Here is a 10,517-nt window from a genome sequence, read left to right on the forward strand (position 1 = left end):
CTTTTGTTTCACACGCTCTCTGAGCTAGCTTTTCTCTGACACAGATCAATTAAAGACAAGTGGATCTCCACCTACCACATCCGGAACCACATCCGGAAATCCAATCCAACAGAAGCGCGCTGCCAAGGCCTTGTTTACTTGTAAAATTTAAAATTCCAAACTATCACGTCGAAAGAAAATTTTACATGTATAAAATATTAAATCTAGACAAAATAAAAAAATTGCATAGTTTGCTGGTAAATTATGAGATGAATCTAATGAGTCTAATTAGGCTAGAATTAGACATTAATTGCTACAGTAACCATGTGTTAATCTATAATATAAGAATCCTAAACAATTGAAATTAGCATGTACCAAGATTAGCCTACCCCTACCCTTCACAAATCACCTCTTTAAGGCTCACATGTCAGAAAAAAATATTTGACGAAGCCTGGGGCGGAAGCATTCTTGTCCACCCCGCCATACAATTTCGCCCCGCCATGCAATTTTTTGACACCGCGACACCATGTACTCACCTCGGTGTACCCGTGGTCAATCCCGCCCATCAATTACGCCGCTCCCACCAAATCCTTCCCCGCCGCACGTGCTGCACCCAATCACGCGCTCCTCCTCTCCCGTGCCCTTGGCTCCCCTGCCCCTGCGCCAATCCTCCTCCTCCGCCGCCGCCACCAACCTCGGCCCCTTCCCTCCCTCGCGACGCGCCTCCCCCTCGCCATCGCGCTGCTCCCTGTCCGGCTGGCGAAATCTCTAGTGCCAGCGGTTGCCGCTGGAGGAGGCCTAATATGTGAATTAATTGCATCATGAGTAGAAGTAGACTATTCACTTACATAGTTTTCTTATAAATTACGAGACGAATTTAATGAGACTAATTAGATCATGATTAGACAGTAAATTGATATAGTATACAGTAAATATGTGGTAATGATGAATTAATTAGTCTTAATAAATTTATTTCATAATTTGTAGACGAGTTCTGTAATTTATTTTGTGATTAGTCTATATTTAATATTTCAAATGTAAAAAGATTCTCTTTCAAAAACTTTATACGATTTGAACAACCATGGGCGCGGATGTTGGTGAGAGCTTCAATTCTCAAGTTCTTGCAGTAGTGTCAGAAGAAGACCCTGTCGAGGTTTCTGAATTCTGACCTCAGCTTTGGCAGTAACTAGAGGCAACAGTTATAATCGACATCATTGCGTATGTTTCCTGTATACCTGTTGTTGTTGATGATGATGATCAGCCAACACTGCAAATTGTCCTTGTTGGGTAAGCTGAACATGCAACATCAATGCATTCATCTGATCCAGTTGTCCTTGCAGACATGGATTGAGTTTTGATATTCCCATCAGCCAAAACCAAGCGGTGAGGTTGGTGAGGGGACATTATTGACATCATTGGTAATTAACAGTGATAACTAATTATCTACGTCCACTAGTTATTCTTTCAAAACATCAATGAATGACACGTGCGTGTTATTTTTCACTTATGCAACTATACTGTATGTATTTCCCAACTTCCTACGGGAACTCATCAGTTTTGAATGAAATTCTAGCTTGCCACCAATAAACATGTGCAAGTGCAAATTCACGAAGTAGGGGTTTTTGATAGGAGATGGGATTTCTTTTTTGCTGATTCTTGTACGAACCGATCTGTTTCTAGTGAAATTCTGGTGCAGTTTCTTTGAATTCCAAACTTTCTGAATTAACACATCAACCAAGTACAGATAGCACGGGTTTAGATCAGAGATGATAAGATGGAAGTGTAGGGGCTACATTCAGTGTGGGGCCCACGTTCTATGCCATCTTTCGTTTCATTTTCAGTCGTCGCTGTTGTTGTTTCCCTAGCTATCTTAAACATCTCATTCATGGCAAGGTTTTGCTGAACATCTCAATCATGCATGAAGAAACACTGAGACTAATTTGGTCCGTAGTTAAATGCAACTTGCCAATGGAGGGAAATATGCTACTCATTTGTGTACCATTGACAAAACACCTAAGTACCATTTCCATCGAAATGTACAATGTTCCCTAATGAAACACAAATTGATCTTCTTTTCAAGACAATGTTTTGTTCTCCTGGTCGAATTGAACCTTGTCGATCCGAACTGGTAGCGACCAAGCAGGACCGTAGATCATGGAAAAAGAAGTGTTCAAGCGACTAAAAGCTTAATCAGTCCAATAATGTTTATGGAGAAAATTGCAATCTTGCCTGTGTTGTTTGTTGCTGCTACCACTTGCTAAACTAGTAAAATACTGCTAAGTTGTCTGCGCTTCCAAAATACCGTTCATTTATTGCCAAAACATCAACTCTGGCTTAGAAAATAATGCCGTAATGACACTATCTACCCTTCTTTTGACTTCTACCGTGCCAGTTTAGACCAAGCCAGCTGCATTTATTTGGTTCTTAGACGTGTGTCGTGATCTAAAATATCATGCCTCAGTACCTAACATTCGTTGAAGTGAAGGAACAAACCATCATTGAAAATATTTTCATTATTATAACTTTCGTACTTAACTTTTTTCATTGTATACTCCCTCCGGTTATCAATAGATGACATTCCGACAAGATTTTTTAGTTCATTTTAGTTCAAAGTTCTGGTTTGAAACGACATGTATTTGGAGTATGGAGGGAGTATAATTTTTCATGTATAATGTGGCGATCAGATAGGATTAAATCACTATATCGTGATTCCAATTAAACTATGGAAAACATACATTTTAATCAAAGCCTGTAATATTGATTTTGATAGATTTGATTGACTTTGGGGCCGTTTAGTTCCCAAACCAAAATTTTTTGAGTGTCACATCAATAGTTTGACCAGATGTCGGGAAGACTTTTTGGACACTAATTAAAAAACTAATTTCAGAATTCACCTGAAAACCGCGAGACGAATCTTTTGAGGCCTTTGACCACATCATTAGCACATGTGGGTTACTGTAGCACTTATGGCTAATCATGCACTAATTAGGTTTAAAAGATTCGTCTCGTCGTGTACATCCAAACTGTGCAATTAGTTTTGTTGTTTAACTACATTTAGTGCTCCATGCATGTGTCCAAAGGAGAAGACACAAATTTCGAGGTGAAAATTTTTGGTAACTAAACGCCCCCTTTTTAGCTTTGTTACAATGATTAATTTTTTGGGGATGTTGATCAATGGAAGGTATTTACAAAAATTAAATTAAATTAGTATTCGGTCCAACTTTTTGATACTTGGACCCACATTTTGTAGCGGCACTTTAGTCTAGGCACTTCCAGGTACTTCCTACCTTAACCACTACCGTCCGATTCTATCAGATGGAGGGCTCTTATTTTTTCAATCATTGTAAAAATTCTCCTTTTTATAACTTCAGTGGGCTTATTATTTACATAGTTTTAATCCACCTAAATTTTATGTAATACTTTATAACAACTCAATCTTATGCAGGACTCCATATGTTAATTTGATTACCTCCATCCCAAAATATAAAAAAATTTGACTTTTGAAAGTCAAATAGTTTCATCTTTGAGTAATAATATCTTCAAAAATAATTACTTTTAAATAGAAAAGATTACATATTGTGATGTTGGTTTCATTATGAATAAATTGATATTAATTTTATATTGTCAATTTTTATATTTTTTACCATCTACTACGGTCAAAGATGAAAATGTTTAACTTGGAAAAGTGTTGTGGACGTTGGGTTGGAGACGTCTATCTAAACATCTCATTTATTGCACGGCTTTGCTGGACATGCCAATCATAGACCGGAAAAGCTTAATTTGCTATAAAAAAACTTTTGGAGAAAATTAATTGCCTATTGTGGCGAAATAGTGAAAGAAATACCTATTTATATGTGCTACTCGTTTTACCACTGCCTTAAATTGATGGGGACGCGCATTCTCTGAAAGTCTGGATTGCAAACAACTAGCCAGCCTTTGGTCATCAAGTAAAGTGCACTGCCAAATTGCTGGGTAATTATTGATGCTACACAGATCAGCTAGTGGTTGTTGTCAACAGGCCGCAGCAGCTAGCTTCTTGAGCATCCAGTTGGAATGGGATCCGTGGTCGAAATCCAGAAAGAAAACATTAATGAATTAATTAGTTTGCTTAGGAAAGACAGTGTCTCTCTCCAAACACGATAATCGTATGGGGATGAATTGGAGAAATCATAAAAGGAAATGAGGGAGAACTGGAGAAAGTGAAGGAAAAAGTGCATCGCTGTCTTCCAAATTTTTCCACGCGTGGAGCTATATGGAAAATGAAAGTGACCTTGCTACCCATCTTGTTGACCAATGAAAAGTAATAATGGAAAAAATATTAGGTGCAAACCACATCCGATGGAATCATGAAATACAAAAGGGTGCTCCTTTCCTATTAAGTATCTGGGAGTTCCACTGCATTTTTCTAAACTCAGAAGAGAGGACATCCATCCTTTGGTAGACAAACTCATCAATAGAGTAGCTGGCTGGAGAGGCAAACTCTTATCCAATGCTGGAAAGCTCACCCTTTTTGAAGTCCTGCCTAGCCAGCATCCCTATCTATTTGCTATCAGTGATCAAGTTCCCTAAATGGGTAATTGAAACTATTAACTCACAGATGGGAAATTTTCTCTGGAATGATAGTGAAGGAAACCATAAGTATCATCTTGCTAACTGGTTGAGTGTTGCTCAAAAAAAGGAGTTTGGTGGCTGGGGGATCCCTGACCTGCATACTCTAAATCTCTGCCTCCTTGCCTCTTGGATAAATAGATACCATCTTAATGAGAACACATTGTGGAGGAAAATAATTGATTATAAGTACAACCGCAACAACCTCAACATTTTTTTTGCAGCCCTGAACTAGGTGCCTCTCCTTTCTGGAAAGGAATATTATAGGCTTATAAAGCTGCCCATATGGGCATAAGATGGAAAGTTGGAGATGGCAAAACCATAAGATTTTGGGAGGATATATGGATGGGTAACTGTTGTCTGGCTACCCAATTTTGGGAGCTTTATATTTTGGCAGAACAAAAGAATGTTAGTTTAGCCTCGGTATGGGATGGAAGAGACTTAAAGATCTCCTTTAGGAGAAGAGTTGAGCCTAGAATTATCAGAATGTGGGAAGAGCTGGTCTTGCTAGTTGAGACAGTCAGTTTTGAAACTGACTGCGATGCTATCATCTGGACCTTTCAAAACAATGGTCACTTCTCTGTATCTTCCATGTATAAAACTGTTAGCTTTAGAGGCATCCAACCAGTTTACACTCCAGTTATTTGGCACTTGAATGTTCCTCCGAAAATCCATATTTTTCTGTGGTTGATGGCCAACAACAAAACTCTGACCAGGTCTAACTTAGCCAAAAGGCAGAAAGTGGACAACATTAGCTGTCTATTTTGTGCTGAAACTGAAACTGTGAACCACCTGTTCTTTGATTGTTGTGTCTCTACGATTATGTGGAGTCACCTTTCTAAGATCTTTAACAAAAACCTAGGCTCTGACTTTGAATCAGTGGCTACATGGTGGATTAGCAATAAAAAGAATGCAACTTTGAATACCTTCTGTGTTGCATTGATGTGGTGCATTTGGACAACACGTAATGATCTCTGTTTTCAGGGAATGATGTGGAGAAACGAGAAAGACCTAATGCTGAAACTTATCAGAACATTGAAGAACTGGCGAGTGGTGTGCAAGAATGTCGACTTGCAGGCGTTCGATCGTGTGGTGGAGGAGCTCACAACAAGTCTTCATCAACCTCTGTGCATCGCCTGGGATGGTCCGATTGCAACATCCTCAAGCTCCAAGACGGTGCCACAATCAGGTTCGGCAGCCTCAACTGGGCAGGAGGCCTGGAGTGACACAACTACGCCGACAGTGCTAGAGGAGACACCGGATGACAGTCACCGTCAAAGTCATTTGCCCGTCTTGTTCTAAGCCATGTCGTTTGGCCTTTTTGTTCTCTGTTTAAGAACTCTTAGCTCTTTTAAGAACTCTGCTGTATGCTACTCGGATCCGTTACTTGGGCTTTGTTCCCCTGAAATAAAGCGGGAACTCTCATTTTCTCTAAAAAAAGGGTGCTTAAAAGTTTTGAACAAAATATCCACCCATGACAAGGAGGGTTGGCATATAAGCATATAGTTTTTCTAATTAAATTTGGCTTCTCTTATGAGTTACAAAATTAATCATGGAGAAAGAGTGAAGATAAAGACTAATGTATGGGTCATACATTGTCTTTTTCTCAACGTTTATCAAATTCCATGCCTCACGAACAAAATCAAGCTTTACTTTCAAATTTTATACATCAAGTTACTCCCTTTAGAGTTTTTTTTTATAACATTACCAATTTATAAGCATGTTATTAATGGTTTTTCAATTCTCACTAACAATTGAGATTTCACCAAATACTTCATCAAGTATATATGCTGGCCATACAAAATATCATAAACAGGAACTATAAAATGAGAAATCTTCATTCTTAAATCTATGCACAATAGACAACTGTCACACTTTTTTTTCAAAAATCGTAATGATTTTACTGAATTTAATATGTATATGTATATGTGTGTGTGGAGTGAATGGTCATGAGCTGCCGTTGATCGACTGACCAGATCATTTTTAGAAAAATGGTAAGTACGAAAAAGGAGCTATAGAGGATTTGCTGCTAGTATCTGCTTTTATTACTAATACTACCCTCAATTCTGGATCACAACAACTACTGCCAGCCTTTTTTATAATATTACTGCCAACCTTTGATCGTCAGGTACAACGCAACGCGGAATCGCTGGGGTAATTACTGATGATACACAGATTATCACCATGAAAATTCCCGCTAGAAATAGATCACCCGTATTAAACTAGTGGTAGTTGTCAACAGGCAGCAGCTTCTTGAGCATCCAGTTGGAACGGAGTAATTAGTTTGCGTATTACTAGGAGAGACAGTGGTCTGTCTCCGGAGGCCGGCATGTGACAGACCAGACCACGCGCCTCCACAGCCGAAAACGCGTCGTCAGATAAAATCAAAATTCGACGGCAGCGACGCGAGTAATTTTTTGATTAAAAAAAACGCGAACGTGTTTGCTAAATTTCGTTGCTTTCTTCTCCTTTTTCAACAGATGGAATTCAGAAAGAGAATTTTATATTTTTCCATGAACACCAAGTGGAGTTGTTGGAGAGAGTGAGAAAAATAAAGCAAACATCCCAGAAATTTTCTCAAGAAAAAAGGTTTCTTTTAGAAAAAAAATAGAGAGGAGTGCGAGAGACCAGAGAGAGGATGAGGGAGGCAAAGAATTTCCAATTTTGCAGAAACTGGCTTTTGCCATCCTGGAGCTCACTCTCACTCCCTCCCCAGTCTTCTTATTAATCATTCCCATGGCTTCTTGTCTCCGTCCCCGTCCCCAAATCCTCCAATGGCTCCTCCACCTCCGCCACCCCGCGCCGTCCTCCTCCTCCTCGTGCTCCTCCTCCCGCACAATGCCGCCGCCGCCGGTGCCGGCACCGCCGCCGCGCCGTCCCCGGCGGTGAACCCGTTCACGGCGAAGGCGGCCTTCATCCGGTACTGGAACCGCAAGGTGCCCAACAACCGCCCGCACCCGGCCTTCTTCGTCGCCAAGCTCTCCCCGCTCCCGGCCGCCGACACCGCCTCCTTCCCCTCCGCGCTGCCCGACATCCGCGCCCGCCTCCCCGCGCTCTGCTCCAGGGCCGGCCTCCTCTGCGCCGGCCCGGCCGCCGACGCCGACGCGGCGTCGCTCGCCAGGGCCGCCGGCCCGTTCAAGGGCTACAGCAACGCCAACTTCTCCAACTACGGCACCGGCGCCGGCGAGGGGGCCGACTCGTTCCGCAACTACTCCCCGGACCTCAACATCGCCGCCGACTCGTTCCGCCGCTACGGCCGCGACTCGTCCGGCCGCGCCGACCGCTTCGAGTCCTACGAGGCCGACGGCAACGTCGTCACCGCCAACTTCACCTCCTACGCCGGCGGCGCCACCGGCGGGGCCGGCTCCTTCGCCGCCTACGCCGCCGGGACCAACGTCCCGGACTCCACCTTCACCAACTACGACGCCCAGGCCAACGGCCGCGCCCGCGGCTTCGCGTCCTACTCCCAGGAGGCCAACCACGGGGAGAGCGGCTTCTCCGGCTACGGCCGGAGCGGCAACGGCGTGCGGGAGACCTTCGCGTCCTACGGCAACGAGTCCAACGTCCTGGCCTCCGCCTTCGCCAACTACGGCCAGTCCGCCAACGGCGCCACCGACACCTTCACGGGCTACGGCGTCGAGGGGAACGTCCCCGAGAACACGTTCCGGAGCTACGGCGCCGGCGGCAACGCCGGCGTCGACACCTTCAAGAGGTACCGCGACGACGCCAACGTCGGCGACGACAGGTTCTCCTCCTACGCCAAGGGCGCCAACGGCGGCGCCGCCGAGTTCCAGAGCTACGGCAACTCGGCCAACCCGGGGAGCACCACCTTCAAGGGCTACGGCGAGGGCACCAACCCCAACCACCACATTGGCTTCAAGGAGTACGCCGGCGAGAACAACACCTTCAAGGGCTACGCCAGCACCGGCGTCGACTTCAAGGAGTACCACAATACCTCCGCCTCCACGCTGACGGTGTCGGCGGAGGCGGCGGCGTCGATGCACCACCAGCACCTCAAGTGGTCGCCGGAGCCCGGGAAGTTCTTCAGGGAGCGGGAGCTCGTGGCCGGGAACCGCATGCCGATGCCGGACATCAGGGACAAAATGCCGCCCCGGGCGTTCCTGCCCCGGGACATCGCCGCCAGGATCCCGTTCGAGCCCACCGCCGTGTCGGAGGTGTTCGGGGTGCCCCTCGACACCGCGATGGGGAAGGCCGTGGCGTCCACGGTGGCCGAGTGCCAGCGCGCGCCCAGCAGGGGCGAGACGAAGCGGTGCGCGACCTCGGCCGAGGACGTCGTGGACTTCGCCGTGGAGATGCTGGGCAGCGACGTCGTGGTCCGCAGCACGGCCTCCGCCGCCGGCAGCGGCGGCGACATCCGGCTGGGCGCCGTCACGGGCGTGGACGGCGGCAGGGTGACCCGGTCCGTGTCGTGCCACCAGAGCCTGTTCCCGTACCTGGTGTACTACTGCCACTCGGTGCCCAAAGTGCGGGTGTACGAGGCCGACATCGCCGCCGCCGCCGACGGCTCCGGCTCCGGCGAGAAGATCAACCGCGGCGTGGCCATCTGCCACCTCGACACGTCGGACTGGAGCCCGGCGCACGGCGCGTTCGCCGCGCTCGGCGGGAGGCCCGGCGAGGTCGAGGTGTGCCACTGGATCTTCGAGGGCGACATGACGTGGACGGTCGCGGATTGACGGACGTGGCCCGGCCGCGGCGAATAATCCTTCCTCTTCTTGATCTTGCAGGGTCGGCAATTTTTCTTCTTCTTCTTCACTGCTTTCTCAACCTACCTTAACCTTACCTCAAGGTGAATTTGTGCGATTTGTATAGGAAGAGAGAAAAAGGGTTGGTTAGTCATCAGTAATCAAATGTAAACTGTAAATCCCGGGAAATCTTTGGGAAGGAGTTGTGTGGGGACTTGATTTTATTCTCTTGATCGAATTGCCCCTGCGCGGTGGTGAAACTGAAACGAAAAAAAAATGTTAAGTTTGGTCAAATTTCAGGCAAAGTGGTGCGGTTCAAGTACGTCGCGTCATTTTCAGAAAAAAGAGTGACCGTAAAGGGTGAGCTTGTAACCGAAGCTTCATGATTTGGATATGTGTGGCCTTGTGCAACCATGGTCCACTGCTCCAATGTCCAAGGCCCCGTTCTCTTCCCAAAAAAGTTTGTACAGTATTATCACATCGAATTTTCGGACACATATATGAAACACTAAATACAGTTGAAAAAATAACTAATTACACAGTCTAATTGATTAGCCCGAGATGAATTTTTTAAGCCTAATTAATCTATGATTGGACATTATTTATCAAGTAACAACGAAATGTGCTACAGTAACTTTTCGCCACCTTTCCGCGAACTGAACGGGGCCTAAGTTCCTTTCTCATGCCTGTCAAGTTCAACCCTTACTGCCATTGCCATTGCTCATGGTCTGTTGCCATGCCATTTTCTGGAGGAATATCAACCCCTCCTGGACTGGCAATCCTCAAGGCCGTAAAACCACCTCTACTAGCTGTGAACTTGTGGGATTGGTGGCAGAGGATTGGGGACACTTTCTAGTGCTCTGGGCTCCTGATTCCTGAGCCTCCCAGCAGCAGCAGATGTCCATCCAAGCCCGAGAGGGCGTGCAAACAAGGGGCCTGGAGGTGACATGCGTTGTTGCCTTGCGCATCTGCTTCTGCAGTGCCGCGTAGTTTAATCGGGAGGCTTTGGCCGGCACTGCCTCTCCAGATTGCAAGCCGTAACTTGTTGGGTGGCTGGTGCTGCTCATCACGAGCTCAGCAGCTCTCCTCTCCCGTGACGGCTACGAGGGGTGCTTAGCCCGATGCAGCTCTGTGACCTGACCTTGCAATCACGAGGGCGACGGCGGCCAACTGCAGCGGAGCCTCGTCCCACGAGGGCGGGCTAAATGGTGTTACAATATCAGATTA

General features: G+C 46.1%; 1 protein-coding gene across 1 annotated transcript; it reads left to right on the plus strand.

Annotated features, from left to right (window-relative positions):
- The first annotated feature begins 7,255 nt into the window (after positions 1-7,255).
- Positions 7,256-9,584, plus strand: LOC120679814 (BURP domain-containing protein 12-like). The gene has a single exon (XM_039961477.1). The coding sequence runs from the start codon at positions 7,362-7,364 to the stop codon at positions 9,279-9,281; it is 1,920 nt and encodes a 639-aa protein (XP_039817411.1). The 5' UTR covers positions 7,256-7,361; the 3' UTR covers positions 9,282-9,584.
- The last annotated feature ends 933 nt before the right edge of the window (positions 9,585-10,517 follow it).

Source organism: Panicum virgatum, chromosome 6N, assembly GCF_016808335.1.
Source record: "Panicum virgatum strain AP13 chromosome 6N, P.virgatum_v5, whole genome shotgun sequence".
NCBI lineage: Eukaryota > Viridiplantae > Streptophyta > Magnoliopsida > Poales > Poaceae > Panicum > Panicum virgatum.

Coding starts and splice junctions, on each gene's coding strand:
- LOC120679814 (XM_039961477.1), top strand. CDS start 7,362: ATGGCTCCTCCACCTCCGCCACCCCGCGCCGTCCTCCTCCTCCTCGTG.